This window comes from Hoplias malabaricus, chromosome 2, assembly GCF_029633855.1.
Source record: "Hoplias malabaricus isolate fHopMal1 chromosome 2, fHopMal1.hap1, whole genome shotgun sequence".
Classification (NCBI taxonomy): domain Eukaryota; kingdom Metazoa; phylum Chordata; class Actinopteri; order Characiformes; family Erythrinidae; genus Hoplias; species Hoplias malabaricus.
This window is the reverse complement of record NC_089801.1, coordinates 29,945,017-29,964,361: the sequence shown is the minus strand read 5'-3', so window position 1 is coordinate 29,964,361 and position 19,345 is coordinate 29,945,017. Positions and strand designations below refer to the sequence as shown.

The 19,345-nt window shown below is 38.1% G+C and overlaps 1 protein-coding gene across 1 annotated transcript in view; it reads right to left on the bottom strand.

Moving 5' to 3' along the window:
• Positions 1-19,345, bottom strand: part of ttc33 (tetratricopeptide repeat domain 33) — a 32,069-nt gene extending 12,724 nt beyond the window's left edge. The window contains exons 1-3 of the mRNA XM_066649524.1: positions 19,257-19,345; positions 17,602-17,823; positions 7,679-7,760 (exon numbers count right to left, since the gene is read on the bottom strand). Coding sequence (XP_066505621.1) covers positions 7,679-7,760; positions 17,602-17,822 — 303 coding nt within the window. The 5' untranslated portion in view covers position 17,823; positions 19,257-19,345. The remainder of the gene's footprint in view (positions 1-7,678; positions 7,761-17,601; positions 17,824-19,256) is intronic.

Genomic DNA, 19,345 nt, shown 5'->3' with positions numbered 1-19,345 from the left:
TATCCATTTTAAAATTGGATAGTTTTACACAAAGACAGCCGTTGATTCATGAAGGAAGATTTACATCTCTGAAGTTATGAAATCTGGCCCATGTTTCATATTAGTGATTAACCCTTAAGTACCATGACCAAACTCTGACCATTTCTATTATTTTCCTTTAATTACATGATTTCTGTGCTCTCATCCCATGCATTTTGATAAGCAAAAATCATGAGAAACTAAACATATAAATTCCTCACTGACTCACTGTCATTCTGGTGAAACCTTAATAAATCAGTAAGAATCTGAATTTATGCACATGCTCCATCAAAGCCCTTCAGAGTGCATCCAACAATAAAGTGAATGTCATACCTCTTTTAGACAGTGACAGACAACACAGTGCCAAGCTCCACATGCTGAAACATTTCACTACCCTCAACATGGCCATGCATGTTCTATTTACCGTGGTGGAATTTCCTAATGAGACTGTATGCTTTTTCCGTGTCGTTCCAAGTGTAGTACGAATCCTGAAAAACCAGACTGATGTAAGTGAATGGTGCTTGAATCCCAGACGCATACATACTCCTAGTGAGTGGCTCTAATACACAGTTTCGAATTGAGAACTTTTTGTTCTAGGATAAAACGTGATCATTCCTCCCTGATTTCTCCTCAGGGCAAATTTACATATTTTGCCACGCCTGAACATTCTTCCAGTTTCACTTTGACCCGAGTATAAAACTGATTTTGAATAAGTGGTACAGGACAGTACAGCCTTCTGGCTCTTTTTAAATCCCTTAAACCCCAAGGGCTTGTATGTGCAGCCATGAGTTCCTCATTCTTTTAATTTACAAAATGTAAATACTGGTTGCATAGTGGTTAAATAATAATTTTTGGAAAACAAATCTTAAGATTTATAACTGCCTATAATGCTGTGAATTTATATAGGGGTAGAAATTGCGAGATAGGGCAGAAGGAACTGTCTGCTGGAACCTGTGCTGTTTAGTTACATCCCATAGTCCTATCTATAATATATATTAATTTGTTTCCTTGCACACTTCAGAGCCTGATGAATCACTGAAATATACTGCATGCCAAAACCACACAGATTGCAGGATATCCTGTTCCCTGGCTCTGGAGATAAATCTGTGCCTACCATAAATTTTCAGACCATGTGGAAAAATGTGAAAAAATTGAAAAGTGGCTTGTTTAGAAAGAACGTGTAAGCTTTGTTTTGAAATACTGGAACCATCCATTTACAAGTTTCTTCAGTACCCTCTGTTTATTAAAACTGTTTACGCTCTCCTAGATTTTTTTTTACATTAGATTTAAGTGTACGCTGTAGGTCTCATCATACTTCCATAGTCAGAACAGTGAACAGAATTAAATGTAATGACATTATTATTAATGCTGTGCACATTTTAGCTACTGTTTTCCATTTGTTTTTTGACAGTGTTATATACTATATTTGCAAGCTTTTACAAAAACTACTACACTGTTTTTAAATACTGAAATCAGCTACAGTATAAAAGCATTAAAGGAAAACTATACTTTTAACAGTAAAGGTGCTACTAAGGGTCCTTTGAGCGACGTCAAAGAAGAACCACTTGGTTCCAAAAATAACTATTTTTGCTAATAACTTTTACATTTTTAAAGAACCTTTACATTAAGTGAAGGTTCTTTAAACTTTAAACTCAGACTCAAACATCTCTTTATGGAACCAAAAGTGATTCTGCAATGGCATCATTCCAAGAATCTTATGTAGCATTTTAATTTTTATGTGTGTAGGAAAAACTGGTATTCTTGCTCCTGGGCTCCCCCTACAGTTAATTCATTCATTGTCTGTAACCACTAATCCAGTTCGAGCACGCGGTGGGTCCAGAGCCTACCCAGAATCATTGGGCGCAAGGCGGGAACATACCCTGGAGGGGGCGCCAGATCTTCACAGGGTGATACACACTTTTACATTCACACTTATGGACAATTGTAAGTCACCAATCTCCCCCCACAGTTGCAGAGTGTAATTCAATTTTACAGAAGTGTTTTAAAATAATAATAATAAAAAATACTACCTAGTGTTGCTTTAAATTAAATCAAACATTCTGGAGTTGTCAGACATGAGCATAAGCTCACCATTCCCAATGCCAACTGCAACCAACAGGGGTTTTTAACCAACAGTGACATCCCAAACTTTGGCTTGTGTCACAGTGGAACCACATTCTGGCAAAAGGCTTCTGTGAAGATTATGGGCTGAACAAGGTTTAGAATAGATCTGCTGCTAGATCAGTGCTGAAGCACAATCCACTGATGGTTGCTAATTCCTTTTCAAAATGTCATCAGATTTTTGCCACTTGGGCGTTTTTGAAAAGAGCTGAGGTGAGAAACAGAGGGAGAAAATTGTTCATAATCCTTTCTGACGTCAAACTCTGCTGCTTGGGGATCAGCAGGGACATAACTACAGGGATCGCTATCCAGTTATAGCAAGCCGGCTCACTATTCAGTTATTAATGGGGTGAACTGACCATGACTGGTCAAGGCTGGTTGGTGGCGGCTTCGTGCTGGCATTTTCAATCACCTTTAAGTGCTGCAGAAGAAATCCATATGGGGGGGGGGGGGGTTTGAAAAATCACTTTACAACAATGTAAACAACATGGTGTGAACAGCCAGAAGCTTAGGGAAAAAATATAGAGGATATCTTGGGTTGGTCACCTCTGCAGCAGACTAGAGCTGAGAGTCGGTCAGAAATGAACAGACTAAACAAAGTATGCACTACATCTACAAAGTGTTCCACTGTGGTCAGTGGAGCTGAGAGAATGGACAGGTTTCCGATTTAGTGTAGAAACAAGGAGGTGGTCATGATGATATGGCTGAATGGTGCGGTCATAGAAAGCATAGTATAACCAACACAGATTAGCTTGGGGGGGGGGTGTATATGTTCAGACATTCAGTACTGACTAGTGGTATAGATCTTTGAGCTAACACCATGCAATTGATGCACTTGTATCAAGATGAATTCTAAACATTGCACTGAGAAAATGACACTCAGTCATTTTACTACTATTACAATCATTACAAAATGCTCAGAAAATTATATCATGATGTACTTAATCATAATATGATCTCAGACTGCCGTATTGATCATCCCTAATAAATATTTTAAACCAAAGACCTAGATGCGTGGTGTCATCTCAGCTATTACCATAGAAACCAGCACTAAGAGCACTAAACTTTAATTGCTCACACCACCAGTAAGAACAGAAGGCATAATAGTCCAATAGGGGATAGGGTGAAGAAAAGATGACCATATATATGTAAAAGGTTTCAAATGAAGCACAAAACACAATGTCTCAGCACTTCATGTGTGTCCTGTCCTCATTCTTGCAAGGCTTACCACAGAGAAATGAGCAAGGAGGAGAGAGAAAATGCAAGTGCTTGGGGTAAAAAAATTGAGAAAGGACATAGATGTCATACATATTTTGTTTTTTTTTTTCTGCATCTCTCATCTCGTGAGAATCAAGCTGATGTTGAAACTGGGGTCAGCAGGGGCTGAGATATGTAATAAATCAGATTTAATGCTAGAGTTGATGACAATGACGTCAGAATGAACATTCACATGTCCTGGCTTTGAAACCACAGGGAGCAACCAAATATGTGTTAGTCTTTTAATCCCGTTATTGGTGCTTTACTGCTTACATCTTATAAAGCAGAATCAATGAAATCAGAGGTGTCAATGATGTAATAAAACAGGAGTATTCAAAAATTAATTAAAAGATACAGATACCACAGCTGGTAGACCACAGATAGTCACCATATTTTTGAAGTAAATCAAGAACACATGCTTCAGATATGGAAAGAAAAATAAAACATATCCACACATGGGTCTGAAAGGACATGTAGAAGTTAAAGGAAACTGGAAAAGATCTAAACAATAGATATTCCTTTTGAGTTTGTTGGATAAATAACATTCAAATATGCAGCCACAACTACATTTAAAGCATTTTTACATTTTAAAGAAAGAATTAGCCCTAATACTGTTCAAGCAGTAGAGCTGTCACATCCCAGTTATCAGTATCAATCTATTAATCAAATCAATCAAAAGGTATTTATAGTCACAAATCAGCTTTACAGTATTGGCATCAGTAAGCCCAATGTGAGCAAGCTGAATACGAGAGTGGCAAGGACAAAGTCCCTCAAAGCTGAAGGAAGAAACCTTGGAAGGAACTCATAAGGGTGACATTTTCAACTGACATTTTATTTTATGATACAGCATCTGGTTCTTCTCTTCTATTATACTTAATAGAAATGATATCCAATCATATTTACTTCAGCGCTGAACATCTTGGTCTAGAATGTAGGTCAAGCTGTCAGCTCTTTTAAAATGACATTCCACACATGGTGACGAGGGTCATTAAAATATCAAGAGGGCTTCTGAATATCTAGTGCAAACACTAACTGATATATCATTATATTATTTATTTATCACTTGTATATATTCTGTACAATACGTCTGCATTATAATCTATTGAAATATAATAAGAGTGCCCAATTATCAGAAGATCTCTGGTTCTGTTAGGGTCGAGGGGTGCGGACTGACGGATGCGGACGCACATGCTAATAACACAGACTTTATTCAACAGGAAATAAACAAAACAAACATTAACGAACTAGAGGACAAACACTAAGCGGGGAAAGAACAAGACTGAGAACGAGAACCGGGAACAAACAGTATGAAGGGCTATACAATCCAAAGAACAACTGAACGAAACATTACAGAGAACAAGGCGAACATTACAAAGAACAATACAATCCGAAGAACAAATGACATAGCAAACCATACGAAGAACAAATGAACGACACCAGGAAGTGAGGGAAGCGGACTTAAATACAAAACACAGACGAGACGCACCTGAGACAAATAACGAGGGTGACGAACAAGGAGGCGGAACAAAGGCGGGACTAGAACAACAACAAAACAAAGCCATGTGCTGAGAAAACAGACCAGACGGGACGAGGGCGTGACAGGTTCAATAGAATTTTCTCAATATTTAGCATGATATAAATCTATGTAAGACTGTGACAATTTTAAAAGACATCCTGCTATAAACACAGACTGAATACAACAAATGTTCACTTATATTTAAATTACTTGAATCCACAAGGAAAGGTTTAACTGGAACAATGTAAACAATTGTGATTATCCTCCCTAGATAATGAAAAGCTAATTCTAGCAATTTTCTTACCCTAAAAGTGTAATCTGTTATGCATGCCTTGTGTTCTGAAAACAGTTGATACCACTTTAAAATGACTACGCTTATAAAGGTTTATAAAGGGTTTAAAAGCCTGTATAATACATGGTTATTAATTAGGTTGTAAACATCTTAAAGGTCGTTAAAAATCATTTGTAACACAGACATAGGAAGTGCGACAATTACCTGTGTCTTAAAGTGTCAGAGAACCTACTGAAAATTTCAAGATGAAATGAAATGTGAAATTATTTGTCATTGTACAATTATTACTTTATTTCTAGAAACCCAAGGAAGCTTTTTCTGACGATCATGGGAATTGAACCCACAACCTTTCAGTCCTAAGCCCTCTTGTCTAACCTTTAGGCCACGGCTGCCACGATAAAGAATATGTTGAGACTATGAATACGAATTTAATAAATTCACTGATAACACACTCTTTTGGTGGATCATTTATTAAATGATTAAACCTATTAACAATTATTTGCTGGATTTTACAGGGATAAGGTCAACTGCTGTAGAATACAAAGTGATGTCAGTATCTGGCATAATCTGAGGTTTAACAGTTTAGATGGATGTGGGTTCACTATTTGGCAAAGATCAGGTCACTATTGCCCTTTTTATCTGTGTGTTATAATTGATTATTTATGCCTATTAATGTATTAAGAACATAATGTATAACTATAAATAAATGGATTTTAAATAATTTACAAATCTTCATAAGTGTATTCTAAAGTGGTACTGTTGTTTTTATTATTATTAACAATAACAGTTTCCCAATATTTGTCTCAACATCCAGGCCTCAAGCTGACCACATCTCAGAAGGATCATAATTTAATACTTCTGTCAGAGAGAATGTGAGCAAGACAGACAGAGAGAGTGACCAAGCCTCTGGAGAAAACAAAGGAAGCGAGTGACAATGTTTTCTCTAGACCTCGCTATTTGATATGTTTATTTGCTCTTTTAATCTGCAACGGCAGAGAGGAAAATGGAAAATAAAACCAGCAGAAATACAAAATGTTCTGTTATAAAGACAGAGACAGGGAATATGCTTTTAGAGCTCAATTAATCCTTACAATAAATTTATGACAGAGACACAATGTATGAGTAAATGTTTATAGACAATTACTTTAATGTGCTCCCATTGTGGACACTGATGTTCAGTTTTGCACGTACAGCTTGTACACTGACTGATCACTAGATTAGAAACAACTACATTGCATCTACACTCATAATCCATTTTATCAGTTCCACTGACCACACAGGAACACTTTCTTTAATTTCATTAATTACATATTGTAGCTCACCTGTTTCTCTGCATACTTTAATCCCTATTTCTCCCTGCTCTTTAATGGTCAAGACCCCCAACAGGACCACCACAGAGTGCAGGAAAAGTCAGAGACAGTAGATTATCTGTTGCTGCAGTTTGTGTTGGTTGCTCTCTAGATCCTAATCTAGTGATCGATCAATATATAATCTCATACATCTAATGTTTTTGGTATTGGTGCACTGGAGTGGAATGTGTGATCCAGAACTAAACATCCAACAGCAGAACCTGACCATACTAATGTTTATATGACCAAAAGAAATTAAATCCTCGTAAAAAGAATCAAAACATCTTCTGTAAAACCCTCCCAGAAGATTAGAAGTTATTACTGCTACAAAAAACCTGCTAATACTAATTTCAGAGAATTGCAAAAGTGAATCTGAACATCTAAAATGAGTACACGAGTAGAGGTAAGAGAATTACGGTATGAAAATATTCAGGAAATTATAAATACTTCAATGTAACTAACGACTACTGACTTCTGTGTTTGGGTGAAGTTCAAAGCTTTGAGGAAATGTTTAAACAGTGATGTTAAAACATTTGACTAATTTGAGATCGCAGGCATATTGCCTGCATTTTTAAAACAGCTGGGTAAGTGCAAAGGCTAAAGCACAAAAGCTGCTCCCATAGCGAGTCAGTGCCAAGGAAAATGAGGCTGAGGGGCCAAAGAGCAGAACAAAACAACAAAACACACAGGAACAAGTAGTGAATTCTTTATAGAGACAATCAGTGTACATACCAGGGCATTGGGCCTCAAGCTGTAAGTTTTGTGTTATCCCTGACTTTAAAGCTTCCTTGTAAAGAGGAATATTTTGCATATTTTCACTTATTAATTAGGCATGTCTGTTTCTCCTAGACCGTTCATTGTGAGTCTAGTAAAGTTCAAAACTCATCTGAATCATAAGACCTTGTCTCTAGTGCCATATATCTCTCTCCACATGTTTGCTTGTTCAAAACGGCACCTTGTGAATAACAAGAAATGTATAATAAATAAAAGAAATATCATTTAACACTAAGCCTCTTACAAAAATGACCAATACCTTTGATTCAATGTTACAAAGATATTTATGTTTCAACAATGCATGCCTCAACCATCACACAAAGGTCTTATATATTTGGCCTGGAGCTGTACCTGTGACTTCATCTCATAAAGTACAGCCTCCTCAGGGGTCAGCTGGAGGGCCTCGTCCCATTTCCTCAACGCCTCCCAGTGTCTGAGGAAAACCCACAAGAAAATATTTTATACCTTGTGCTGAAAGTAAAGCAGTAAGTAATACCACAGATAACATTCAGAGTTTTAACACAGAGAAGGATGTTGATCCACTTAGTCACAAATGCTTCGTTCTTGCTCGTTCTTTACAGTTAGTGAGTCACACCAGTTTAACAATTAAAGATACAGTTCACATATAGAGTAATATTCATTCATCTAATTTATTCAGTTAACAAATGAATGCAAAACCACTGCTAACCTATGTGTTTAAAATATCACAGGCCTTCTACTAATTCTTGTGGCTTAAAGCAATCAAATTCTCAGTGTAAAATCTTGGATGATCAGTGTACACAAATGTAATCATCTCAAAATAAATACAAATTTCTCAAAGTATATTTAAACCTGTGTACAATCAGAAGCATGTCTAACTAATTATTCTTATAATCTGCATTACATAATGGATGGATAAAGATATCATTTTTTTTTCAGTTTGAGAATGGTAAGAGCTACAGTTAATGGTATTAATATCATCATCTTTCATCTGCAGCATCTGACATTAAACCATTTGTGAATACAACCAAGAGCCCCTTTCTTAATATCCTCTGTGACCAGTGTATGACCACTGACATTACATGAGAATCTCCCCTGTGATTCAGTAATGTGGGAGAAGACAGTTCATTGGTTTCCAAAAAATAAATGTTTTCTGACTTGAAAACCACATATTATTTTACCAAAATTTGACCATTTAAACCAATGCCAATTTTGACTGGAGCACTAAATATAAATTCCCCCTGGCATTGGGATGTGGAGCATTAAAGCAGTGGAACTGCAATCTCTGTAGGGATGGCGCTCTATACAAAGCTTTTGGGATGAGTTAGAATGATGTTCATGATCCAGAATTAATTGCTCAACATCAAAACCTAACCTCATTAAAGTTCTTATGGCTGAATTATTATGGCTGCAAAACCTCACATAATTGTTCCAAAACATTTATGTTAGAGAGTGTTACTGTAGCCAAGAGGGTCAAACTAGCTATTATAGTTCCATTTATTTCAGAATAATAATAATCTGTGGAGATTTTCAATGAACACAAGTCCACAAAGTTTTCACCATGCAGTAAATAATTCAGAACTGAGGTCAGTTGGATGTTGACTCTAAAATGACACAGAATTAAGGATGGTTTTCCAGTCACCACAAGAAAATAAATGATAAGCCAACACATAAAGTGAATAACAAACAAAAAAAAGTGACGTGCACTTCAGAGAGAGTCATAAACACTGCATTTAACTGCATTAAAATAAATATAAGGTCAGTGGAAGAGATACACATTCGTAAGTTCATTTTGGTGCCATGATGACAGAAGGGGCAATGACTAGTGTTGACCCACACTGTGGGCATGTTTACACACAATAGGCCAAAGAGCTTTCCAAGTTATAAACTACATCCTGTAACTGTAGTCTGCACCTGACAGTTCCTTTCAAACAAAGAATATAGAGGCTGTAAAGACCAGAGAATTTTTTTTTTCCTTCAAAGCATGTGTTGTGTCTGTGTCCTGGAGTTTTATAATCAACTGATAAATCTAAAAGACTATAACACAGGGGACCTACGAGGTAATCTGTATTAGGGTTAGGTATCCACTCTGCCTTTTGTTTACTAAAAACTAGTGAAATGCAGTACAACTGTATACAATACTAATATCTTTTTGCTGTATATAAACACACACACACACACCCACACACACACACACACACACACACACAATGATCACTGGATTGGGAACACCTACCTTGTATCTACACTCATTGTCCATTTTATCAGTTCTACAGACCATAATGGAGCATTTGGTAGTTCTACAATTATAGTCTGAACTCTGCATACTTTCTTACCCTATTTCACCCTGCCCTCCAATGGTCAGGACCACATTAGAGCAGATATGATTTGGGTGGTGGATCATTTTCAGCGCTGCAGTGACACTGAGGTGGTGGTTATGTGTTTGTGTGTGTTTTCTGGTACAACTGGATCAGACACAGCAGGTTGGCTAAAAATGAAAAAATAAGAAAATAAACATGTTTTTCTTCAATATGTAACATTTTGTAATGCTTTAACATTTAGCATATAGCTGTACTAGTTCGCCTTAATGCGTAAAGCTGCAATGTGACACAACTATATAAGAATTATAACTGATTTTAATTCCATTCAAATAATTACGTGGTCATACTTTCAATGCACCATTTCCATATAAGTCATAACCACATGGAAAAAGACTTGCAAAGCTGCTGAAAAGAAGTCCTTCGTACCACAGGGAAAATACAGTCTCTGAGCAATTTCACAGAGACCTGAAACAGGACACCACACACATTATTAGGTTGAATTTCCATGGACCTAATTAGGAATACTCTAAAAGAATCTCTATGGTGACAGACACATTTTCTTAGAGTCTATATGATGCCCCTTTCGATCGGAAATATGTGCATCTTCAGGCAAGAAAGACAGAAACATGAAATACTGTCAGGGACTTCGACAGCTGTGATCTCCGCTCTCCAGATCCACATCATTTCCTCATCGCAATTAACTTATGTAGTCTAAAACCACATTACACTGAGTCGCCAAGGGCAACAAGCTTCTTTCTGGGATGCTGAGTATTCACTAATTTATGACATTGAGGCACGGCCACAGTAAGGTGAGCAGCCTTATCTGTTTGCTTTCTCTGTGAATGGGAAGCTGGAGGAATGATAATAAAGCACTGGCCTCTGTCAATTTACTTGAGGTCAAGAAGAAAATCAGAATGCATTCACATGAGATTAGCTACTAGGACACTAGGTAAGTTAAGCCCTAGTCTGAGCTTGTGTAATTCATGTGCAAGTGGAGATCTTAGGAGGTTTTTCAACTTTTTGAAAGTCCTTCAGTGTAAGTTACCATGGGAAACAGAGTGGGTATATGTCTAAACCAATTGCCGTTTGTTCCAGTTCCGCTAATTTACGTAGACAGTGACATTTGATATTTGGTTGAGTCAGGCACCGGCGTATTTTCCCGCATACTCCTGAGGTAATCATACATAGGAGACGTGCTGAAAGATTTGCTGGACAGGTCTTTTAATTAGGTTCCCCTAATCTCCACTACATAGATTCAAGTAGCAAGCAAAGAGCAGCTGTGAAAAGAATTTATCAAGATCACAACAGAACAGACAAACTCAATTTCTCTGGTCTCCACAGATTTCCCATATTTTCTTCCCACTTTCTCCGAAACAGGGCTATCGTATGTTGACATTGTGGTCCACTTATTGGAAATAGACTGGCAGTGTCTTACAGCAGATTATTATGCACTTACAGCCAAAAAGCTGTTTAATTGTCCCATTTCACAACATGGTTCATGCTGGAGCTTGTGGGGGAGTGATAACAGCATAAAAAACATTAACATTTTCATTGACATTTTCATTTCATTGTAAAGTTAAATTCTAGCCCACGTTTATGAGACTGCCTTCTCAGAACTGTGCTCCTCTGTCTTATTATTCTGTTAATTTCATTAGGGTGCGTCATCCAGAGGGGACAGATCATTCCAGCATGAAGACAGAAGTGATTTCTGTCTTTTTGCCTTGCCATAAATGCTCCTTACTTAAATGAGTTCCAAATAATTCTGTAAACTACTGCTTTGGCAAAGAAGTGGTTTGCTAACACTGCCACAAGTTGCTGCTGATATCATCCTGAGGTGTGCTTTCATTGCTGCTGCTTGGAGGTTGGCAGCCAGCTAGTGCTGGGAGGGGGAGTGCATACTCATTGCTGCTGACTGATAGTGGACTGCTGATTCTGCTGATGATGTTCACTGGAAGGCACACCTCCAGTCACTGGCCTGCTGAAACTACTAGTACTTACAGTGATTGTCAGTTTAGTGAGCCCATTTTAACTCTGTGGTTTGGTGCTACCCACAGGCAGACTACGCTCCCTCACAACTTTTTGTGTTTGTACTCTATTTGGTGTTCTTGTTTTTGTCTTTTGATGTTCTGTTTTTTTATATATTTTTTTTAATGTACGGCTCCAGTTCCAGCCTCTAGTCTCTTGCATTCTTCCAGTGCACCAAATAAAACCAGGTGCTGGAATATGCTGTTTCTGTCATATTCCACAAGCCAGTCTGTTTTATTAGATCTTTCATGCCTGTGCTGTAAAGCATTCCATCACAGACCCAGTTCATTCGGTTTCAGTCATAGTTGACAAATTACTCCTAGCACCTCAGTGGTTATAGCCTCTATTCCTTCAACCTCTGGTCATTGGCGTGTACCCACAATCCTGTGCTGCGATGACTCTGGGCCATGTAAATCATTCCCCACAGAGCAGTACCACATTCTCACTAGTGGCCTGCCCTTCACTTTGTCCGACTGCAGTTCTTGCATCTTCAGAGCTATATATTAAGAAGCAGAAGGTTCAAATTTCTCAAGAACTACTTCCTCATAACATCAACCATTAGGACCTCCACAAAACACAACACAAAATGAAAAAAAAATAAAAAATTAGAAAAATTCCATGGGATTATAAAAACCACAGATGACATGATGTTTATAAATATATTGCCATATTTAACCTTTCATTCCAAAAGGTTCATTTGCTCATTCATTTATTTTCTGATCAGGGTCATGGTGGGTGTGGAGCCTACTCAGAACACACCAGGAGAGGGCTCCCTTCCTTCACAATGATCTAAAAAAGTATAAAACATAAATATGTATTTTTCCACACAAACATCTATACAATGTATCTTTAAAATAATTGTAAACTTTGTGAACAAAAATGTAATTTTAAGGTACCTAAGTAAATAAGAAGACAGTTTTGATGTAGTAATGACATTTTAATTTGCATGATTTGTTTCATGATACGGTGCTAGCCGATGGTGTTTAGTTATAATTAGTTGTTATATTACCTACATTGTAGTAGCTGTGTTGTAGCTGTTTTTTGTCGTTTGTTCACATCCAGTGATATGCCTTATACAGCACAATGAACCATACTCCCAAACTAGTTGAAGGGAGGCAGGTCAGGTCAGCATGTACACATTCCTCTCCCCCACGCAAATAAGTTAAAGCTTTGACACACTGCATGTTACAGTTTTTTTCAGGCCTGGCATAGAGGCTAGAGTTTCAGATTAGAGAACTAAGGCAGGTCATTGGGTGTATAAGCAACATGTGAGGTTTTCACTCTACAATGTCTGTATTGTTTGTCTAGTTATGTAGCCCACTGTGTATTGAATATATTCTAATAAACCTGCTGTACAGTCAGTTTCCTGCAGTTATTCCTTTGTTCTGTGGGAAAAACAGATTAAAATTGATCATATGATATATCCTGCATGTTCAAAGAGCAAAATCAAATCATAGCAGAGATTCAACATACATTCACTGTTTGTGAGGATTCTGGTGTCTGCAGTTTCCACCCACAATCCAAAAACACATGTTGGTAATCAACTGGCTATACGATATTGCCCACTGATGCGTGTATGTGGGTGACAAGGTGAGTAATGCTCTACCACAGACAGGGCCTACGTCAATCATTCATCTGTGATGGCCTGGTACCCTGTCCTTGTTGTGTTGCTGCCTTACACCTAGTGCTTCCTGGTGAGCTCCTAACCCACTGCAACACTGATCAGCAAGAATTATACATTTTCAGGGTTTATAAAATATTAGAACAATAACAGTAATAGTACCAATTTAGGTAAAAGTACTAATTTTGCTAATAATGTTTTTTTAAACATGTTTACAAGATTGGTGCAGTGGTGGAACTGTCACAGAGGGTCCTAGAGCTGTGGGTTCAAACCCTGCCTCGAGTGACAGTCTGTGAGGTGTGTTCTCCCTGTTTGTGTGTGTGTCTCCTCCGGATGCTCCGGTTTCCGCCCACAGTCCAAAAGCATGCAATGGTAGGTGGATTGACTACTCAAAATTGCTCATAGGCGTAAGTGTGTGGTGCCCTGTGATGCACTGATGCCCCCTCCAGGGTGGGTTCCTGCCTTGCGCCCAGTGATTCCAGGTAGGCTCCGGACCCAATGCCACCCTAAACTGGCTAATCGGTTATAGACATTGAATAAATGAATGAATGTTTACTAAATTACACAGTACAGAATTTACATAGTAATTTGGTCAAAATAGTAAAAAACGCCTAAGTCAGAAAAGCTTGCAACCAAAGTAAAAAATACATTCTTGATAATGTGACATTTTTCAATATATTTTGATGTTTCCATATTTCAGGTATTAGACAAGACCATTTAGAACTTTATAATGATACATGTAGACCATTTCACCTTTGATTTATTGTATTCATCAACATTTTATTTATGTGCATCTGGATGATGGCTTTACAGGTTTAGAAGCTAATGATCACTTCATGCCTATAATCTCTGTCTCTAGACCTCGTACAGTAAAGAGTCTGAGCTATTGCCTGACTCTTCCAGGTTATGACGTTAATTGCTTTTGTTGTGCACAACATCTAATTCAAAAATAGTTGAATTTGAACCATAGTTCATGGAGGCAAGATATTATTTATCCTTACAATATTTTGTTCTTTATCTCCTGCTAATCCTAGAGACAGAAGTTCTTGGTTTTTCCCAGCAGTATTGAAAAGGCCAAGGATTAGAGATGGCAAGTCACATCTGCTGTTTTCCTCCACAGACAGGCCTAGAGCCACTCAGCGTAAAGAAATAGGACCATTAGGGGAAAAAAATCTCAATCCTATTTGTCTTTTAAGCTCTATTAGCTTCATGTGTTTTGCCAGACAATATAATACAAATCATTTATACCAGCTTGTAGCATTAATAGCAGGTATTATTTTCCATGTCATAATATTACAAGAGGTATTCATTCATTTACACATTATCTGAAGTAAGGTCACACTACTTGTTGAACCACTATAATAACATTTTTATTTTACATCTTTCTAAAAACTCAGGTACTAATCTCTTCATAAGAACTGAACTGTTCACTAATTCATATTCAGTGTCTAGCTTTGAGCATTTGTATATAAAAAAAGTAATGAAATAAAAATACTTGCACATCTTATGATTTATTAAGGCTTGACTTCCAGTTCCTAAAGTCCTGAGTATTCCTTGAAGAAAAAAAAAAAAAAGGTCAATTTAATGACCATAATATAAGCTACTACGCCATCTCCTGGCTTCTCGCAGGAGTCACCTCCACTGCCAAAACATCTGCTCAGGCAAAAGATCCAAAACACATTTGGTCCTACATTTGTAAGCCATTTTGCTACTGTGGATAATTTTACCCTTTTATTGAGCGAGCCAAACTGAGGCACCTGGTTAGTAATGGCTGATAGAGAACCCCTTGAGGAATGGGGACAATCAGATTTTCCTGGTTTACTCTCAACTCCTGGAGCACAGCTCAAAGCTTAAGTGCCAAAACAGATTTCACTTTGCAGGAGGCACCAAAACCATTTTCTTCCCACAAGCCACACAGGATGCAGTCATGCGAGTCACCCTCTCATTTCCAGGAAGCCTTGTGCTAATGAAAAAGATGTGCTTGAAGACCGGGCATGCTGAGAGTGGGTTACAAATTAGCGTGGAAACTAGATCGAGTACTTGTCTGCCTCACTGACGCACTCAAACAGCTGCAAGCATTCACTCACTCACATACAAATACACACACACACACACACACACACACAACTCCTGCAGCACTGCTGTGACAGATCAACTCAGACCAAGACAACACCGCTCTGTTGTGGTCCTGTAAGGATGATGATTATTGAAGGACAAGGTGAAAGTGGGCAAACAATGCATACAAAACAACTGATGGACTACTGTCTGTAATTGTAGAATGACTGTGTGGATTATACTGCTGTGCCTGATCCACTCGAACTAGCACAGCATACGCTAACACACCAAAACCATGTCAGTGTCCCTGCAGCAGTGAGAAAGATCCACCATCCAAATCTACTCTGTGAGGGTCCTGAGCGCTGAAGAATGGAAGGCTAACAATGTATTCAGAGAAACAGATGGACTACACACTGCAACTGCAAAACTACAAAGTGCTAATATGTGGTCAGTGGACCTGAGAGAATTGCCAATGAGTGTAGATACAAGAAGATAGTCATAATATTACAACTGGACTGTGTATACACGCACATGTGTGTATATAAACGTGGCATTGCATGCTCCTCATTTTAATCACTCCCGATGGAAAATGCAGATCTTAATCTATGAGGCTGTGCACAAGCCAAAATATAAATAATATAAAAAAATACAGTAACACCACTTTCCTGTAAGTTCTAAAAAACTGAGCTCACCTTGCCTGGCAGCAGCACACAGAAGAAAACTATAAAAGCTCAGTACTGACTCATTTCTCTCTCTAGAAATGTTATAGTTTAGAGGCACATGTGGAACAGCTCACAAGTTATAAAGTAAGTTACCATGCCCCTAAATGAATGTGGGGATGGGATGAAGTTCAAAAATTCATGCACAGTAGAAGATGAAAACAGTGTGTTGGCTTAGTGGAACAATCACCATGGGTCTTCCTCGTTTCCTTTGATATATAAGTGAAGCTATTTAAGCATTTCTAAAAAGAGGAGCATTAGCAAAAGAAACTGGATGGAGTAGTTAATTAGAGGAGAGTGCATGGTGTTCTAAACAACTCAACATTATAGTAATGAAAGTAGTGCATCTATTACATTTTAATGTTGCATTAATTTAAAATTTCAGCTGATCATCTCAAACACCAAAGCAATAGACTCTAAAACCAGGATAATCAGTCCCTGATTTGTCCAGGATGCACAAAATTAAGCAGTACCACTACAGCCTATTTAGGAACAGGATTTGTTCTTCAATTACATACCCATGCAGACCTTTACTCCATCTTCAAGCTAACAGCTTAAGAAACGCTTACCCATTGTGCACTTTGTAGGTAAACAACTAGCTGATCAGTCACACAATTTTTCAGCCACTGTCTACCTGCCCCTCCAGAGAAAAGGACCACCAAAAGGCCACTACACATCATGTCATATTTCTACAACACTAATGTGACAACACGAACGAACACAAACGTTCACTAACTGCACCCACTAGAAAGAAGCAATATACAAGTGGACACTCGATAATGCCATTAGGTATTTGCCTGATACCGTGTTCATAATCGCAAATGAGGCTCAGATACCAACATCCGATACCTTTTGCCTAGTGCATGTTCCTGCGCTATTGAGCAGACAACTCAAAATGTCTGCGATCTGGAATTATTTCACAATCAGCGATGGCAACCCAAGCAAAGCGGACTGCAAACTGTTTTGACTGTCCTCGAACAAGGTGGATTTTTCTTTACTCAGAATGTATTTTCCTCCTGGGAAATGTTTTCCCCATTTGCAAGAGCACTGTTTGTTGCCTGATGTTGTTTGCTTCAAACAAAATCATTTTCTCCGCTCGCGAATTTTGAATTGGATCCAATGCCTTTGATCAGGCTGCTGCTCTTAAATAAACACTGAATATAATGGAGTAACGGAAACTGTCTTACCAACGATGCACAACACTGTGAAAATGCATATCTAGAGCTTGTTGCGTCTGATGTTACTAATTTACAGATAGGTAGATACTTTATTGATCCCAGAGGGAAATTCTAATTATTGGTGGTGTAATGTGGGAAAATGCTAAATAAAAGATTGACAGTTCCAGAGATGAAAAATAAAGTTTTTAATAAAACAAAAAAAGTTTTAATTAATAACTACACTATTACACAATGCTCCTGATTGCTTAATTTTAAGTAAGTATCAGTATAGGCAAGTACAAAAATACACATACTTGTACTCATACTCGGTTGGAAAATAAATGGTATTTATGCATCCCTAACGGACAAACACATACATAAGCATACATATACACACCTGCCCTGCTCAGCCAGCACTGACCCCTCTTCCTTCAGCCTCTTGCTCTTGTCTGCACAATCCTCCAACAGAACTTCCCGCCTGCGTTTGATTGCATGCAGCCAGTCAGCTCCCTCCAGCTCAGCATCATCTGCCACCTTTTCAGACTCTGCCTCAAACTGCTGCACTGCAGCCCTAGAAACCTTCTCCCCGATCTTCCTCTTCCAGCCAAATGAGGCCATGCTGCAAAGAGGACAAGGCATGATTCATTCTTCCAAGTACAACAGACAAAACTCAAAAGCATATTTCAGTACAATCAAGTATGTGTGACATACAGTACCAGTCAAATGTTTGGACACATCTTCTCATTAGTCATTGGTGGAATAGGGCTATTCACTGTAGGGGACTGTGTACCAGTCCTACCTCTGCACAACACAAGTTATGGTCTCAAACACATTAAGAAGGCAAGCCATTCTACAAATTAACTCTTGATGAGGCCACAGCTGTTCACCGAAAACCATTCCAGGCGACGACCTCATGAAGGTGACTGAGAGAACACAGAGTGCGCAAAGCTGTTATCAAAGCAAAAGGTGGCTACTTTGAATCTAAAGTACAAAACATATTCTGGTTTGTTTAACACTTTTTCTGTTTATTACATAATTCCATATTTGTTCCTTCATAGATTTAAAATCTTCCATATTCATTTACATTGTAGAAAATAATAAAAAACAGAGAAAAACCATGATGTTGAATGAGATGATGTCCAAACATTTGACTGGTACTGTGCTTATGAATGTTAAGTTAATAATTTACCTCCACACAGATAATAGTAATAAGAATGGACCTGTCTTCATTCACTGATTCTCTCATGTTCTGTTTGTACCTCTACACCTACACCTTTGGCTTCACACAGCATACATACATACATACATACATACATACATACATGTCGATAGTCCCTGCCCCTATCACCGCCCATCTCTCTGCTGCTCACCTGTAGCTCGAAAACCAATCAGAGTTAATCTGACTGGTTCTTTGAGGTTTATGATGTAAGAAACCTAGGTTGTCTGAATTCACACATTTGATACTGTTTTGGGGACACTTCAGTTTCAAAGCAGAAATACTCCATTATTGTGTTCACTGCTTATTGCACTCATGTTACATCTTCAGGCTTTTGAAATAAATACCACAGGAACGTGTTCACAAGGTTATTAGTTGCGTACCATCTTGTGCTAGCTCATGATAAAACGGTCAAAATGTTAGTCTCTTGTCTGGGTGTCTATTTCGCACACCAGGGTTTAAAACGATACCATTTTCATCAGAACGCGTCAACCACTTTTGTACTACACCAAATACAGAATATCTTCCCAAAGCAGTGATTTAAAGCAGATATCACCCTCTAAAAACTGTGGTTTATACTAAATTTGATCTTTTGAGACATTTCTAACATTCACTAGCCTCTGAATATTATTATTTAATTAGCCAATACCACCTATGTCTCCTTACTCTTTTAATGAGAAAGCTTAAAAGTGTAGCAGTATCTAAACGAGGCGTTGTTAGCTAGCTATATTGTTATGAATTTAGACTTTATCACGGTTTTGGCCCTAATAAATTACATGAAGGTAACTCAAGAAAAGCTTGTGTTTTGCTTTTTATTCCTCCAAAAAATGACTTACATTTACACGGAGACCTTCAGCTCAGCGGCGCCATACACTCCCCCGGAAGAAGCAGCACGTAAACAAACCGTCTTAAAGGTACAGGGACA